The 18620-nt window shown below is 38.8% G+C and overlaps 1 protein-coding gene across 2 annotated transcripts in view; it reads right to left on the bottom strand.

Moving 5' to 3' along the window:
- The window catches only part of NUDT14 (nudix hydrolase 14), a 60609-nt gene that overhangs the window by 9451 nt on the left and 32538 nt on the right, over positions 1-18620 (bottom strand). For both annotated transcript variants that reach the window (XM_027894454.1, XM_027894455.1), the window contains exons 3-4: positions 9351-9415; positions 4163-4400 (exon numbers count right to left, since the gene is read on the bottom strand). In XM_027894454.1, coding sequence (XP_027750255.1) covers positions 4163-4400; positions 9351-9415 — 303 coding nt within the window. The remainder of the gene's footprint in view (positions 1-4162; positions 4401-9350; positions 9416-18620) is intronic.

Raw genomic sequence — 18620 nt, 5'->3', positions numbered from 1 at the left:
CAACTGGCATCAATTCCCCAACTCCTGGCTTCCTTCCTGATTCCTCATTGACTCCACAGCTACTTTGTGGATCATTCAAGGTACTTAAGTCTGAAATCTGCTTAATTCAGTGCCTGACTTCCATCTGATGAGCATTATGTCATAGGGGCTTTGACAGAGCTTAATAACGGAGTCCAATGGGTCACCTGCATGTGTGTATGAAATACCTGGGCCAGTACTGTGGCCAGTGTTAGCTGGCCACAATAGTTTTCCTGTTAGCTGAGAAACAATAAAAAAATAAAAAAAAAAAAAATCCCCCAAACCACTGCTACAGGCCCTGACAATACATGAGGAAAACCCCCACTATCTTCAGATGACTCCAATCTGTACTGCTCCCATTGCCTGAGAACGGAGCAAAGTTCTGTTGAATACAGTCCAAGTACTTTCCTCATTTCCTTACAGAGAATTCTTCTCCAACACAATGAAAGTACTTTCCCCAGGTCCATTTAGTTCTCAGCCCATAGTTTTTCTCTACATTGTTCCTTCATCTTTTCTTCCTCTTTCTCCACTCTCTGTTCCATTTTTCCCCATATTCTCAGTTCTTCCTAAGCGTTGTCCATGCCCTCCCCTTCTTAGTTCATCAGCCACAGAACTGTATTGGCTTCTCCAGCCAAAACCATTTCTCCCTTTACATTTGATGTGTCTTCTGCTTTCCACGTGCTTCTATCAGGTCTAGATCAACTCCTGCTTTTATTCCAGGCAGGCAACTTCCTCCTCATAACCATGATTCCAGAAAGGGGTGTCACAGAAGACAGCTCCTTGCCTTCAGCCCAAGTGCTGTGATGACACAGAAACCCTTGTCTGTACGAAGCCTTTTCACTGTGCACACAATTAGGAGTTTTTATCTACAAAAATTTAACAGACTTCACTCAGTAATTATTAATCACCGCTATCTAAATATTTTAACGCGGTTTTACTTGTATCAGGAAAGGACCAACAGCTAAGAGATTTATCGGGAATAGATGAACTGCAGTCAAAAACATCAGTTATAACTGGATAACAGGTCTTGTTCACGGGGCAGCAACACAAACAACACAGCTTCAGTTTACTGGGGCTTTGAACCCTGTCTAATGTGACAGGTTCATTAAGAAGTTAGGAGATCATGATATACTTAGAAATTGAAGAAACTGTGAAATATGTGCAACACTAGTAAGAAAATGGTACTCACAGAATGGATATCACTGTCAGACTGGAAATAAAACTAAATAGAATTCCACTGAGGACCATAATTTATTCAACATAATTCAATACTTTATCTTTGAAACACAGACTGCAGGTAGCAAAGCTGAGACAGACTATGCAGAAGAAGCTTGAGATGAATATTAGAATTCAAAATCGTCGCAACAACTTGGATCAATGGTCTGAAAAAAATTGTAAGCAATTCAGTAAAGGCAAGTTCAGGGCTGTGTGTTCAGGCGGCAATAAGGAATGGCACAACTGTGGACAGGAGATGAATGCCAATGCAGTACCACAGAATCACTGAATATTCTGAGTTGGAAGGGCCCCACAATGATCACTGAGCCCAACTCTTAGTTTTGAGATAGGGGAGGCATTGTGGATGATAAACATGTCAACAATGCAATGCCTCTGCAAAAAAGGCAAACAACATACCGCAGTGTATAAAGAAAATTATCCGTGAGACCAGGGAGATAATGCTTCCCCTCCATCCAGGAAAGTCCCCAAAATGTACTGTGCTCCACTTTGGGCACTAAGTCATTAAGAAATAAGCAGACCAGACAGAGAGAAGGCAGAGGACAACAGAAGGGATAATCAGATATCTAGAAAACATGATCCAGACAGAAAGCATAAATCAACTAAGATAGCTTTGCACAGGCAAAAACAAAACAAAGGGGAGATATGTTCTAACAAATAGGTAGAAGGTGCAGAAGTACTTAATGTCCACTGGAAACAGCGTATTAAGTCTTGCACTTTAAGTAAAGAAAGGAAAATCTAGGCATGACATGAGGAAAAAATTTCTCATAGTACAGAGAGATAAGACACTTCAGACAGAATGCTGAAAGTTTCCAAGAGAGGCCATGGAATGATCAGATTTTTAGAGGAAGCACAGATGCACATTTGTCACAACGGATGTCAATCCAGCTGAGCCTGAGTTTTGGAAAAGGAGCAATCTAGATGACAGTCCCCCCAAAATTCCTTCCAGTTCTGTTTTCTAAGGCTTCTCTCTGACCCAAGGCACTGGATCAATAAATAAGACAGAGCAACTAATACACAGATCGCTGGAATGGCAGATAAGAGTAGGACATGATGCATTGTAATTACAATGGCATGCATATGCATTACTGTAATGCTTTATGCCAGTGCTTTGTATTGACAGTCACAGCATGAAACAGCAGCATAAACCATTTGGAAAAACCTGCTACACTTGGAAACGACCCAGGAATTGTTATATGTAATACAGCCATTACAGAAAAAATGTCCCTAGCAAAACATAAGTGAACCAATTACTTCCTGTCTTTGCATCAGATCCTCAAGGATCAGAAAGATTCACCAATCCTTGACTGAAGGAAGAACAGGACAATACTAATAGGAAGATATTTAGAATAAAATTCTAATACAGAGCATGGGAAGTCAAACAAAAGAAATGGTAAAATACCATCTCTGAGGCTTCAAACCTTCACATTATTCTAAAAAAGTAAATACTATACAGGCCCTTCTGTCTTCAGCATGGATCTCCACGGGCAGAAAGCTGTGTCCACATAGACAATGGAGGATTAAGAGCCCCTTGCATGGGTCTCAACAAAGAAAGCTCCAATTGTATACACTCTTCACAAGTCAGTGCAATTAAAAAAAAAAAAAAAAAGGGCAACTGAAAGAACAACCACCTGTAACACACAAAGACATTTATCAACACCAAAACATACAGAGTTTTAGATACATATAAATCATCAATATTGAGTCAAACCTGTACACTGAAGAGACAACCTCCTACCGCTACAGAATCTGTATTCTACTTTTCCTGTTTTGCATTTGTATACACATCTATACATACATATACATATGTATATATCTGCATGCTACAGCCTGTCAGTGTCACCCAAGCTATGAAATTCTATAGACAGCTTTTGCTCATAAATCTAGAAGACACTTTTTCTTTCAGTAGAACAAACCCTTAATCTGGTTTCAATGAGTTGTAAAAGACAGCTCCTGTGATTCACCCCCTCCCCTCAACAGAAGCACTGCTTGTTAATCCAGCAGGAAATAACATTTGCCAGGATTGACAGCTGTGGATTTGTATTCAATTCTCAAATTAAAAACCAATGACAGGGCCTAGTTCAATGGAGATGTCAAGCAAAATAAAGAAAGTAAAATCCTGCTGCTTTCTCTGTAAAATACAAACATACATACATTTTGGATAACAATACTAAAAGCTGGGAATGAGATATAACAGGATTAAAGCCGTGTGCAAAGTTTCTCTTGAGGGGTTTTGTCCCCCCCCCCAACTCACATTTTGTATTTTTTCACTTACATATTAAAATTTTCTCTTACTCCTAGTAAATGTTTTAAAACATGTTAAAACCCATATTTCAATAACTATTTGAAATGCTGCAAAAATATAATGTAAAAATTTTCAAGTCAAATTAGAAAAATCTTCATATATAACAGTAACTACTGTCCAATTAAAAGAAAGTTTAATTACAAACCAAATACTATGAAGATATCTAATGGCACAGTTCTCATGCTTCTGCAAAGTCATGTTAAAGGTTGATCAGAGAGCATCTTGGGCACTTTCTACTGTTAATCAGAATAATAAGAATCAGAGATGGAAAACATCAGATGTAGTAAAGAAGGATTGTTTTCCAGTGCTGTAACAAACTGATTTGAAGAGCCAAATGCAACTTTTCCCAGTTCTAACAGTCTTTGGAATAAGTCACAATAGTATGATTCTTCCTGTGAATTCAATCCCATAATTATGAGTTCATAATTCCTTAAGTCTCTGTGAATACTCCTCTCACTTGCTGAAAATTACACCTTTCATGTACTTTCAGACGTCCACGTTCCTCCAACACACTGCCTAAATAGGGGAAGAGGGAACATTAAGGACACTGCAGCAACCTGTGAAACAACAAAATGCAGAGTGTTCTAACTTTTTACTGCTGTTTACCTGTAAGAAGTGATCCTCCTCAGGTCTGCAACGGAAACACGATAGCCACACTCTTCCAGGACTTCCTCACACGCAATTTCTTCTAAAGAAAGGTCTGGTTTGTCCACAATGCCAGCACAGAGTTCATAGGTCACTCCAACCGCAGCAGGTAAGGGATCCTCCAGGCAAGGGAACTTCTCCTTGTCCTGATTCTTAAAGACTTCAGGACGATGCCTTTCTACTTCGCACATATAAACAGCTTTAAAAATAACCCCAAAACACAATAGAAAAAGAAACAAGGGAGGGGGGATGTTAGTTTATTCATGTTAAATAGAAAAAAGAGTGGAACACAAATTTTGCCTGGAAATTTATAACCATGAGAGCACTTGAGAGTAACAAGGAATTCAGCTGTGTTATCTATTAAAATAATGACACACTGAAACTGGAATTTTTAAAGAACAAAGGTTCTCTTGCCATGTTTGTAAAATTCTTCTTTAAACTCTATCTGTGCTTACATCATCTGGAAGGGATTCATGCACACCTTAAAATAAATAAAAATTGAAAAAGGAAGCTAATTCATCCAAGAAATCCAAGTGCCAGAAGTGCCATACAGCTTCCATTTGTTGGGCAATGTGGATATCAGGATTTAATTTAAACTATGCAGTTATTTCACAGGAAAGTTGGGTTGCACATTAAGTACCATGTGCACAATGATGAGTCTTTCAGCCTGTCAACTCAGCTGTTATTTAGAAAGGGTATGAAAAGCATTTATGTTTGTTTGAAAAAAAAAAATCCTCTTTTGAACATATAGTTCCTTGCACAGATTCCTGTCTGAAAAAGACTTCTTGAATTTATCTACAAACAGCTGCCACTGTAACGCACTCCGAAAGAAAGTGCAAATGCCAGATTTTAGCCCTTCTTTAGGCAAAAGTCTCACTGATGTCAACAGAAATTCTGCCTGAGAGAGAACTGCAGGGCTGGATGTTAACACTGACAATTCCAGATCACTGTAACTTTAACTTACAGGTATAAACCCCCTTGTTTCTTCTTTGAAATTTCCTTATGTCTATCCCCTGGCTTTTCATGAAAAGTTACCACAAGGGTGTTATAAACCACCCTGAATAAAACTATCTTAAAGTTTTAGACTATTTTTATTCCATTAAAATATTTTACATGCATATTTCACATACTCATAACATAGTTTTCAAATGAGTTTACCTTTTATTTCCCATTCTAAATCTCACAGAACTGGTATATAAGAACTCAAGTTTAATTGACAACTTTTTGTACTTCCAGGTACTGGATTTAGCTTGTTATTTCTTAAAAGAAGGCCTGCAGAGAAATGTAGTTGCTTAACAGTAAAGTACCACAGTAACTTCTTAAGCCCCTGGTCTCTGAGAAAGAGTCCACACTCCAGAAATTTTTGCCTGGGCTCCTTCTGCAATGCTCATTTTGACACCTCAGAAATGTAGAATATCAAGATCAGCACTTGAAAGGGAGATGTCCAGATCAGTCCATTGTCCAAACTTCTCCAGAAGTTAGAACTTTGAAAGCTGCTTGTTTTAGGGATATCCAGGCCTTTCAATCAAATAGGTAAGGACAGGAGCCTCCATTTCCACTTGGAAGACATGACTAGAGCTCAGTTTTCTTTTTAAAATGTAGCATGAGCCAAAAAAGAAAAAATATTCCCTGCCAGCATTAAGGGACAGATCCCTGAAGGGTGTCTATTGTCATTGTTCCAAAAACTTCTAAAAGCTATGACAATTACCATAAATGACAACCACATCCAAGATCTCTCTGAGATGAGCCAAATCCTCTCAAAGTTTAATTTCTTTTTTAGTATTGATGTATCCATACAAGAAAATAAAAAAAGGAACAACACATGCATCCCATTAAAAGCCCCGGGCATCAAAAGAGGATGCAGGTAAGAGTGCAGGGTACAGAAATATGAAACTGTGACCGAACTAACCCTCTATTATAGGTCTGTTGTATCCCTGAAACCCATCCTGTCATTCCATCAGGCACCTGCCGTTCCCCTTCTCCCTCAGCACAACTGGGCTCCACGTAGATCAAAACCTACATTCCCAGAAGGACCTAATCCAGCAGCCCTCTTCAGAGCAAAGGCCTGAGATATGCTGACACTTAAAGCCCAGCAACAGCCTTTCTCTGTAGATAAGGAAGAAAAGAAGCAGTACCAGCCACTTCTGTGACAGTCCAAATATTAGAGCATTCACCAAGGAGTCTGATTATGAATTTAATATCACCTGGCTCGCAAAGGTTCAAACTCAGTTTCTCTGTCACAGATAAGCAAAGCCTAGAAAACCACGCTGCCTGCTTGGGAACAAGGAGTCTCCCACACCTCTCCTGAAGGTGTACAAGTGATGCCCTGGGTGACAGAGAGTTTGGAGAGCAGAAACCACAAGAAAGAGCTGAGCTCCCAGAACAGTCACCCATCCACCAGTCCTGTGCCAGACTGCTCTCTTGTCTTCCAATAGCTTGTGCTTCTTTGGTAGAAACTGCCACTTTGTCATCACCAGGCAGTCTCCTCCATCGTGAGATGGACACATGCCATGAGCAGCAGCAGCAGCATGAACCTCCCAAGCTGTGCCAGGAGAGGTTCAGATTGGACATCAGGGAGAATTACTTCACGGAAAGGGTTGTCAAGCATTGGAACAGACTGACCAAGGGAGTGGTGGAATCACCATCCTGAATTGTTCAAGAAATGACCTGACAAGGCACTTAGTGCTATGGTTTAATTGATAAGGTGGTGTTCAGTCAAAGGTTAGACTCAATGATCTTGGAGGTCTTTTCCAACCTTACTGACTCCGTGATTCTATGACTCAAACAAATATCTGGTGCTTGTTAAACACACTGACTAATTACCCTGGAGCTACTCAGCTGTAAAAAGACTTGGAGTGGGAACTCCAGTAGAACTGATGCACTCGCCTTCCTTTCTGCAAAATCTGGAACAAAGGATAGGTGGCTTAACTGAACTCAGCAAATAAGATCACAACTGTTACTCAAAGCACCCTTGTTAGGTGACTCATACAGGGACTTGTTTGCTATCCAAGAGCAAGAACAGTACAGAATGAGGAGTTAGTGGAGTTTGGCTGACTGGGGAAAGTGTGCTAGCTCCTCTCTAAGCTTCTGATTTCTCTTTGATAGCACGGGTGGTTTGCACCTCCTGAAATGGAACATGGCTTATTATTCAAATCTTTGATACTGTTTATTTTAAGTCAACGGAGAAACAAACATCACAACCCACTGAAAGGGCGTTATAGTGAAAAAAAACCAGGGTGTATGTTCATAGGTGCTACCCTTGCCCTTCCCTGGAACATATAATTTTATTATATTGGAAAATGTGTGGTCAATTGACTATCTAAATAAGCATTGCCCAAGACCTTTGGCAATCAGTCACAAGTAAGGAACTGATGTGAAAACTACTCAGATACACATGTAACTTTCTTCTCTCTGCTCCACCCAAATCTGTGATTTCATGACCATTCAAGATGATCTAAGCCCAGAGCACACTGAAAAATACGGTCCTGCCTCACTTCTTGTGTGTTCCTGCCACCATTCAGGTCAGCATGAATGGCCTTCAGGCCAGTCAGGTGAGCTGCCTAGTCCTCAAAATTTTCTGTTTGCAGCCATATAGGACCTGTGGTGTCACTGCACAAGGGAATGGTGTGGGAATGTGCGGGCAGGGAGGGGAGACTGCCTTTACAAGCAGCATAGACACCAGTGGGAAAACCTGACCATGACACCACAGCCCAAGGAAAGGCCAGCACATATGTCACCCAGCACACGTGCAGGGGACGTGCCTGGTGAGCGAGAGGCAGCTGTTGGCTCACAAGCAGGGAGCTTTTGCCTTCCTGGTGGGACCCTGGTAGGATCCAGCAATGAGAAAAGGCCCAGCCTTTGTTTTTGCTTTGTGGAACAGGCACCAGGGCAGACAATAACCATGGAATGGAAATATAATTATAATTACAGGGATGTGAGTAACGTCAGGGCATGGCTGTGATCACTGAACTGTCATAGGGCGTCTGATTGGCCCCTGTCCCTAAGGGCAGGTTTTGGAGTAGCTCCAGCCTCTGGAATGGTTTAACTCCAGGAACAGTCCAATTTTTTTGAGGCTGATGTAACACTTCCATACAGATAATGTAATGAATATTGTGCTGCTTAGTACACATATATAGATGTGTATATATATATATATAGATGTGTATATATATATATATCTGCACCGCGTGAAGGTTTCTGCCTAAGATTGCCTCAAAGAGAGCAACAGCTACAGGAGCCATTTTATTTGGCAAATTAAAATTATGGCAAATAAAAGACACTGGATTGATAAACAAACAAACAAACAGTTTCTAACAGTCAATTAGCACTTCCTGAGAAGCACGCACTGCCAGTGCAACAGTGCTGCACAGCACTGGAGAGGCTGTCCATCGCTGACAGTAAGAAAGGGCAGCGTGACACTACACTAGAAAGTTTCCTATAAAGTCTACCATGAACAGTCTTGAAATGGTCTCTTAGCAACAGTCAGTGAAATATCTTGTGATTTCTTTTAATTAACATGCAGAGAATATGCATTTCTTTTAAATTCCAGAAAGTAAATATTACCTTGAATTAAAATAATTGATATACAGCCTCAGGAAAAAAAAAAAGTATATTAACCTAAATTCACAATAACAATTGATAAAATGAAAGCTGTACACACACTGATGAAAAATCATACAGTCCTGAATTTCTCTCATTTTAAATTCCCAAGTATACACTGCACAGTAAGACAGTAAAAAAAAGGAATATTTAGGACAAAATTAAAAACAAACAAACAAACAAACAAAAAAACCCAACACCCCATCCTCTGCACAGAAGCTGCCTACTAAATACTAGATAGGTCAAGAAGGAACTTCAAATTAAAGCAATTTCTTGCATCGTCATTGTAGAGCTGTTTGTAATTTCGTCCAAAAGAGGACAATAACCAGCCCAAAAGCAGAATGTAAGGCTACCCTGAGCACTTGTTTCATCTGTAATGGAAATTTCCCTGGTTAGAAATTCTGACCAACTGAAAAGGAGGGGTTTTAATACAAAGAAACAGAATACAGAACAAAGATTTTATCACCACAGATGCACCAATTTTAAACTGCTAAACCCTTAAAAGCTTGCTTCACTACAGAGCAAAAGTAAATCTAAGAAAGAGGATTACCTGGGCGGAACTGCTTCACCACAACAAAGCACTGCCGAGAAGTATTAAAGATCAGGATTGACACACTGAGGAGGAAGATAAAAAAACCAAAAGATCAATGCTTTATGAAGGATTAATGCAAAACCATTAAACTTACATCTTGTGAATTTAATTTTAACTACATAAATACACAGATTTATTACTAAAGGTGCAGTGCAACAAGATTCTTGTCAAAAATCTGTCTAGAGGGATAGGTCATGTTCCCATAAGAATTTACCAAAAATTAAGTCTCTTTTGTCTCCTGCTAAGCAAAATAAGCACCAATCAATTCCTTCTTCCCAACAGGAAAAAAACTCCCAAACTTCCAGTCTAAGAACATTGGTAGTACATAAAAAAAAATCCTCAAAATTAAGAGCATTTTCTACTCTTATATCAATCCCAAATTAGGATGGTCAAAATCTCAGGCACAGTCTGAGATTAGAGTCATTCAGATTAGAGATTTCTGTACAAGCACAGAGCATTTCTCTGTAGCTGCTTGCTGAGCTAAGGCCTTAACCCAGACACCAAGTCCAATTCTGAACAGATTTAAACCAGAAGCAGTTTCAACTGCCAGCATATTAATGGTTCTCTGGTTGCTTGAAATACTTGCCATGGGGAAACCTGACGGGTTGAGTATTTGGAGATGCTCTAAAAATGTGGACTACTGATATTTGCTGCACACTCTCAGATTTTACTAGTTTAAGAAAATGCAGACAGAAGTCTGTCTCCTTAGTTGGTAGCCCACTGCCACCTGCAAAAACCAGTGTATATTTTGCTCATTACCATGGCAGCATTCTCTCATTTGTTATGCCTCACTGTATGCAACTGGAAAGTTAATTCATTATTCTATTAATTGTACAATGGCTTAGTCTAACAATGGCATTTTTGCAGGGTTGAGTCAAACTTTCAACTTTCCTTGTAAAAGAGCTTTATATTTATTTTCACTATTTGATGTAATAATGAAGTCTCCAGCTGCCCGAGAAACTGCTATTTGATGATTATTAAAAATAATGTTAATGTTTATTATAATAATATATACAAACCAAAACAGAAGGGAGAAGTCCAGATGTTAACATTTATATTCATGGTTGATATTCTCAAAGACCTGTACTGCATATTGATGTCTTCCTGCCCCAGGAGATGCCATTTGCAGGGAATTTTAAAGCAAATGTTTTAGGCTTCAGAGAGGCTGGAGGAGAACATTCACTCTGTTTACTGGCACAGGAGTTCTTCCTGGCCTAGACTAAAATACCTGGGAGTTATAGGGTAGGTTGCCAGAAGAAATGAAGTTAAACCATGGACCATAATATTTTTAAGCTGACTTAAATATTGTTCTTTTATTCTTTGGTATTTTCTTTTCCTTTGTTTGACTGTTCTTTTCCCCGAATAGGCACTGTCTACAGGCAGACACTGCACTAAATAAAAGGGGAAAAGGAATTACTGCTACTGAACCTCTGTTGCCTTGTCCACAAGCCTAAGGATGTGCACTGCCTGAAACTACAGACAGCAGCAGCCTAAAGCTCTGGATGAAGAGTGAAAGCTTCCTGAAACACATGGTTGCCCTTTACCTTTCTTTACATCCACCACCTCAGGCCCAATCTTCCCCTTGGCTTGCCTTCTTCGGCAAGTCTCATTAAATAACTCATACCAACTCATTAAAAATGGCTCAGCTATTAGACATTATTTTTTCCTGGGAGTCAATCACTTGAGATTTTTATGGAACAGATGGGAAAATTAAAAACAATCTGTCAGAATTAAGGAACAAGATCAAATTAGCTGGAAAGGAATAGCAGCAAGTTATTTCAATTGTCTGCTTCTCACACCATCTTGAGATGAGAGGGTACAGAAATGGCACAAATCTGTAGAACTTTCTATTTAATTACTTCTAATTTTCTGAGAGACTGACAACCAATTTTGAACAGAAATTTACATTTTCTAACAAACCACAACACACAAGTTCCAGTATTTCCTGTCAGAGTTGGAGAACCATGGAGGAAAAAAGTTAAGAACTGCATCTTCTGAGGAGGAGCGTGACACTGGGAATGCTGTTTGGCGTTTCTCAGTCCACAAGAAACAACATTACATGAAATACTCACACAGGTCACCAGGTCTGTAACTTCTGAAAACCCATTCAAGGCTGCCTTTAGGACAGTTATTTGAGTATTACACAAAGTTAGAGGAAGAAACTTCAATAGATTTAAGTGGAGGATCCCCTGAGCCACCCCTTTCAATGGGCTTCCTTACTGCTGCACTGACCCAAATATGTGTGTTCAGCTGTTTGGTCTGCTCTGTAACATAAGGAAAGGATTTATCTTCTAGAATTCTAAACCATCATACCGAGAATTTACTACAAAATTAGTTTGAGATTACTACTTTCACAGATGATACAGGTACAGAAAAGAACTACTGCAAATCCATTAGTAGGTCCAAATACATCTTTCAGTCATATCATACCACAGGGCATTACAAAAGTATTTGATGTTTCAAGGCAATTCCCTTTAAGCTATTACAACCAAACCTATTTTAGGGTATTAGATATGCATGTGTAAGCTTTAAAGTGAAGAGTAAACATATAAAATGAAAAAATTAAAACATTCACAAGGACTTTTGTTAGCATCTCCACATGTAAAAGATACAGAAGAGAAACAAAGCCCAAGGCGTATGTTAGAGAAAAAACACACAGAAGTATTAGAAAAGAAAGGGGGAAAAAAGCCCAGCAACATTTCCTAAATAAAGGCAGGAATCTTAGACAAGGATTTAATCTAAAATGGATATTAAAGGTCCGAATGTAGCAACAGGCTTCATGTGCCTCTGTCTCAAACAGGAGCACAAGACCACTTTTTTGTTAGATTTTACAAAGGAAAAGAATACCCAGATATAAAAAGATCACGATGAAGCCTAAAATTTCCATCATTCCTTAAAACAAGCTATAACACCTCTGCACTAAGGAAACGCTGTATCATCCTAGACCTGTTAAGATTTCATTTTATCGTGCAGATCACAAATTTTTACCATATTCCACAGGTGTGCATCTTTGCTGGCTATTCCCCCAGCAGCTGACATTGAGGGAAATCGCTGGTGTAAAAGGGGAGGCCACCAATGCAAAGGGAATGCCACAAGCCACAGACCTGCAGCTGTACTCAGGGAGCACACCCAGCACAGCGGTTGCACGCAGACGTCACACTGGGTACCAGCCACTGCCAGGGCCTTGACACCTCTGCAGGCAGGAGGTGGCTGAGAGGGGATCCCTTAGAAATGTGCTCTAGGTTTCATTCTGGAGCTGTAATTTGCTTCTGTAAGACATGGAGCACTCCTGGCCAGTGAAGGAGAGTCGGCTCCCCCACACCACATGTCAGTGGCTGCATTAGGGACTGTGAACAGAGAAAGAACATAGTAAGAGGTGGGTTTGTGCAGGGTCTTCCAGGCCTGGTGAAGACCACAAGCCTGCTCAGCCTTCAGCCAAATCCCTCCTCAGCTTCCCCTCCTGCTTACTTTATACACACAATAAATCTCTACTCCAATTACAGTACAGTTTTTCCCAAAGGAGGCATGCAGGTAAAACAGCATACTGTGCAATAATGTAGGATGCTGTTCTTTCTATAAATATAGGAATAATTAGGGTAGCCTTAAAATATTATAAGAAAGAGATGTATCTAAAATGTCAGCAAGACATCCCTACTAAGAGCAGCCAACCTGTATTGGAGATGTTATTGTACTCAAGTTTGCAGTCTGCAGTTAAAGTGTGTCTGGTCTTGTTAACTAACACAATGTTTTCTGAGAGGAATTCCAGTAATTCATCCAAGGCTCTCACGTAGCATTTAACCATTTAAAATCCAAAGGAAAAAAATCTTACGGAAATAGAGAAGTATTATCATTCTCTAATGGGTATTTGTCTTCTCTAAAATGTCTAAATCGATGTGCAGAAATGACATACAACTGACCCATGGACATCTGCAACCCAGGAGTCCAGAAGTTTCATTCCTCCTTCTCCTCCTCCAAAGACTCTTATTGAGAGACAGGATACCCACCTGAATACAACCTTTACCATTAAAAACACTTCTTGGAAAGGTTTAGAAAATGTGTCCATTGTGTGCCACAGAACACTATTTCTACATTTGTTCCTTCCCCCAACATAGCACAGCTCTGTATTTATTGAACTCATGGTAACTGCTGCTGTATGAAATTCCAGCCCAGCAGACATTTACACAGAAATACTACTACAACTTCACACTCTCAAACCTGAGAAAGGAAGGTGGTGTTTCATGGAGCAACGTAAAACATTTGACCACGGCAGCTATGAGGTAGGGGACAGATGAAAACTGACATCCTGTTAAAATGTGCACACACACGCACATATGGACAGATTCAAAGTTAATTATTTGGAAATACATCCTAGCAATTAAGATCAGCAAATGAACTTCACCACAGCTTCATGAGCATGTACTTCTAGAGCTCCAGTTTTTGGGGGTGGGGAATAAGGGGGTTTGTTTGGGGTCTTTATTGTGTTTTGTTTTTTTCTCTGAGGATTTTTTTTGCTTTTTGTTGCTGGGGGTTTTTCTTCAGGAAGACATGTAATTTCACCTTGTAGTCATCAGTTTGGTAATCTGTCTGCACGGTTTGTCAGTTGTTAACCTGAGCTACAGTTAATCCACAAGCAACTGCTTACTAATTGCTTTCCATAAGACAAACTTTTAAAAGCCTTTAATAAATGAAGATTCATTCAGCCTTTCATTATTCTTGAATGTGGCCCTAATGCAGCCTTAAAAATGTGAATTTTAAAACTAAAAAAAAATTTAAGAAAACCCCACAGTATAGTAATAGGAGAGACAAAGACAAGACTCTCTTGTGTTTCTTTCAATGAAGTAAGACTCTCAAGGCTGGAGGTGATGATTTTTAATGACAAACTTGTACTATTAACTAAAATACTAACATGCTTAAATAATTGATGAGGTAACAGAGGCAAAGAAACTGATCTTTCTTAAATCATGGGTATGTGTGTGTCGCACACAAGTTGTGATCTGACATTAATGATGAAAGCAAAGACTTTTCAGCTATTAACCTCAGCCACTTTAACCTACTTTTAAAAGTTAAAAAGTATCTCAAAACTAGTTTAAAGCCTGTAATACTGTTAAGTGCTGCTTACAAACAATAATCTCAGCTTTACAGGGGAGACTTTAGGAACTAATGACATATGAATTTAAAAAAAAAAAAACACAACAAACAAATCAAACCAAACTACCCAAACCCATGCAACGCTATCAGAGCCTGCAGTAGTCAGTTACCATTCTCAGAGAAGGCAATGCCAAAAGAATGGCAATAAAGAGACACAAAAATGGCATGGAGGAATAAAAGCAAATAAGTAATTTAATCAGTCCCCTTGACTCTCAACAGATATTTGGTTTTAAAAATCCCTTTGATACAATCAGAAGAAAATAATCAAATGTACTGTGCAACCACAGAAATACTTAAGAGTTGTACTAATTTCAGCTGGAGAGCATACATACAATATTTTTGCCGATGTGGCTCATAAAGGAGAAATTGTTAGGGCTTAAAAATCTTACTAGAATAAAAGTTAGCAAGAGAGTAAATAACTTAGAAGTCCCCTAATTGTTTTTAGGTTTAAAGTACAAATTTTTCTTCTTCAACTTCTATAAATTTGGATTTCTTTGTTCACAGTGTTGATTACAGATTGATTTTTCATATTGTTTTCCATATCAAGACTACAATTCCATCTAGTCTTTTTAAAAACACCCCAAATCAGAATTAAAGTATGTTAGTGAACACGTCTTTTTTTCTTCAAATATAAACTGACTGTGATTTCAGTTTTAAAGTGATAATCAAAAAACCTCCAAAACTTGTTTGAGAGCCAACATTCCAAAGTAATTCTTTGGGAGGAGTCATCCTTCAGGAGGGTCCTACTTCATCTTATTTCAAAATTATTTTTGATGTCCACAAGAAAGAAATGCATGTAGCCCCCGTGTCACTTCTACATTCAAATTAACCACCCATTTCACAGCTGGACATGTCCCTGGAAACTTCTAATGTAGTCTCTAAAGCGCTCTCTTCTTCCTTTCATCAGCACAGCACCCAGTACCTTAAGCCAGAGAAAACAGTCCCTTCTTTTTCAGGACAGACATGTAATAAAGCTGTACCCTTTGATTACTCTCCAGCGCAATTCCCTTAGTATCCCAGAGCTTTAACTATAATGTAGACAGTCCCGAGATTAAATGTGTGTGCTTGCATAATCTTTACTGGGTCATTTAAGTCTTCCTTCAAAGCGTTTTACATTTTTCAAAGGCCAACACCAATCCAATTGGCTGCTTAAAATGCAGCCTATTACAAAAGCAAAGCTATAAGCTCCTGACAAAAACATTCACCCTTTCATACTAATCACAGATAAAGTGGATTTGGCAAAAGATAATTAGACACATCTAGAAGATTTCTGTATTCTGATGAAGTTTGAATGCTTTCTCCATACAAGGTAAATATTTAATACTAAGTAATACTAGAATAAAGTGGGGAGCCAGGTATGCTGAAGAAAATAAATGTTACTTTGGAGAAAATCAGAAGGAAGATTGGTTTCAATAAACTGCAGCAGGAAGTTGTTCATGACACCATAGAGCAAGAAGCATATGTTTGGTTAATCATTAGACCAGTGCAAAAATGAAATAAGAAGTGGCAACAAACCCATATATGTGCACTTGTAAAACATAATTTAGATCTACTTGTAAAGTAGCAATTTGTACCCAACCAGAGAATATGATCAGGACAATCTCTTTGGAATAAACAATCCTCCCAGCACCCTGTTTTCATATAACAAAGAAAAAAGGAGAAAGTAAATTCAACTACAAAATAAATGAGACATCAAAGCACATTGCTCTCAATAACATTCCTGAAGTGTCATATCTTGGCCAGTATCCCAGGATACCCTTGGAAATGACACATAGCATCTCAATGGGTTTCTTTCAACAAAATATTTTAATAAATAAATTCAGGTTTTATGCTAACTTATTTGATTAAATAAAGCTTTGTGGGCATTATGTGCAACAGATGTCAGAGTCTGATGGGCTTTTGTTCCAATTCCTAATTATTTGTGAAACTGCCATTTATAACTGCTATCAAATGGTAAGACCAATAAATAATCCACCTAAAAGGCCTGAGTATGACTCCATTCTGAAACGGCAAAAATTAAAGTTTTAAAACAATATCAGGTTTCAAGGACAGTTCGCAAATATAAAGTTCAAGTGTTCTGCCCTAACTAAGGTGAGGGAAACCAGCAACTTTGTTTCTCACCTACCAAACCCCAAATGTGATGTGACTAACACAACCTTTGGCCAGGTATAACTGCACAGTCTCAGTCCCATCAGTGAGAAACACAGACTGAGAAACTGGCAGTTGTTCACATTTTCCCCCATTTTCCCATTTCTAGAATGATGGTTTCAATAGTTTCCCCTTTTCCAAGAGGTATTTTCAGCTGAAATTCTAAACCTACGGGAACTCCAATTACAGAACATTTCCTAGCTTTCCTAAGATTATTTTTACCAATCCCAAATGCAGGTCATGACCACGCTACTGTCTCTAGGCCATGTAAAACCTTTTGGCACTCTTCAGAAAGAACTGGTTTATTTCAAAATCACATTGAAGCAGAGGGAAGACTCTCCTCGATTCAAGTGACTAAGAGAATAAACACATTCATTTCTTTTGCATATTACTGCAAACATTAATAGATTAAATCCCTAAAATTGTAAAACCCAAGATGCTTGTAATCTGGATACTAGAAACGTGTATTTAGAAATTTATGACTAATCAGCCATAACTCTTGTACCTGCTTAGTTATAAGACTTTTCAAGGATTCCAGCCTTAAAATTAGGCAAACATTTAATTTCCCAATGAAGCAGTTCCCTCAACAGAGATCTTACTGCCCTTTTACCCTGTTTCAGTGGCACAGCAGAGTTTATACACTATATGGTGTTTTCATATCAAATACTTTGAAAGGAGAAATGAGAATCTGAAAATTTGGCTTTCGGTTTTGTTTTTCTCTCTGATAACTTTACAGCATCAAATACATTTCTGTTTGCCTCATTGCTATGCTTCTATTTAGATTGGATCCTAAGGTAACAACATAATATGACATTTTAAAAGACAGTAAATATGCCTGCAGAATTCCTGGCACACAAGCAGAGGATTTGTCAAGTCTTCGCTTTCAAAAAAACCCAAAAATGAACAACAAAAAACACAGCACTAAGTGCATTTTATTTGCAAATATCATATGCAAACAAATAGTGTAATTACTTGGGTTGAAGGAAATTAATAGGCTACTACATTTTTTCCTTCTAATACCAGGAAAATTATCATTATCCTGATAGCATCCTTGATAGACTGATATCAAGCCTAGACGTGAGCATTTTCAATGACAGCGATTACAAAACATGCCTTCCCGGACTGTCTTATTGCTTATTGGTAAAAACATCTTCTTAGTGTTTAATTTAAAAAATACTTTCCACATGATCCACATTTCTTGTTTTGTGATTGATCACTGATGAAATTAAATGATTCTAGCCTGCTCTATAACGTTCCTGAACATTTCTGTGATAAGCAGTAATTTTTCTCCTCAGTTGTGTTATCCTTTGCATGAACATGCCCGGCCCTCATTACCTTCTCTCAGCTATTATTTCCCTAAACTTTTCATGATTTTTTTTTTTTGTTTGTTGAACTACATCCAGTTGATTTTAAACAGTGCATTACCTTCTGCACTATCTTTTAAGATAATCAAGAAAATTCCACATCTTTGACACCCTGGAGGAGACATTACAAAGACAGACAAGGTTTACAGCACAACAGCACATCATTGCATGCAAAAGGCACATGCCACCCAAGAAAGACTTTGCTTTAACCTATAAAGATGTTAAAAAGTTGTATTTTACCCATTTTAAAGCTGCTGTGATAATTCTTGCACAAAGGAAGCATCTGAGTTAAATTTCATGGTGTCTTATAATACACTAGGACATAAACCAGAAAAATACATAGAGGATTAAGTTTCCATAAAGCCCAAACGATCTGGCATATGAAATAGGAGAAGGAATTTAATCCACTCCTATAATGTGGTCAGGGCACATGACTTCCACCCTGTCTCCATAGCTGCCTGCTACAGCCACCGAGCCAGAATAGCAACCCTGGCTCCTCCAGGCCACTCTCCCAGCTCTGGTGACCCCGTCCCCTGGCCGGCTCCCCTGGTCAGGGCTGGGATGCAGG

Source organism: Empidonax traillii, unplaced genomic scaffold (genome assembly GCF_003031625.1).
Source record: "Empidonax traillii isolate 1590-97213 ecotype Southwest subspecies unplaced genomic scaffold, ASM303162v1 scaffold428:size834259, whole genome shotgun sequence".
In the NCBI taxonomy this organism is placed as follows: Eukaryota; Metazoa; Chordata; class Aves; order Passeriformes; family Tyrannidae; genus Empidonax; species Empidonax traillii.
This window is presented reverse-complemented; position numbering and strand designations above follow the sequence as displayed.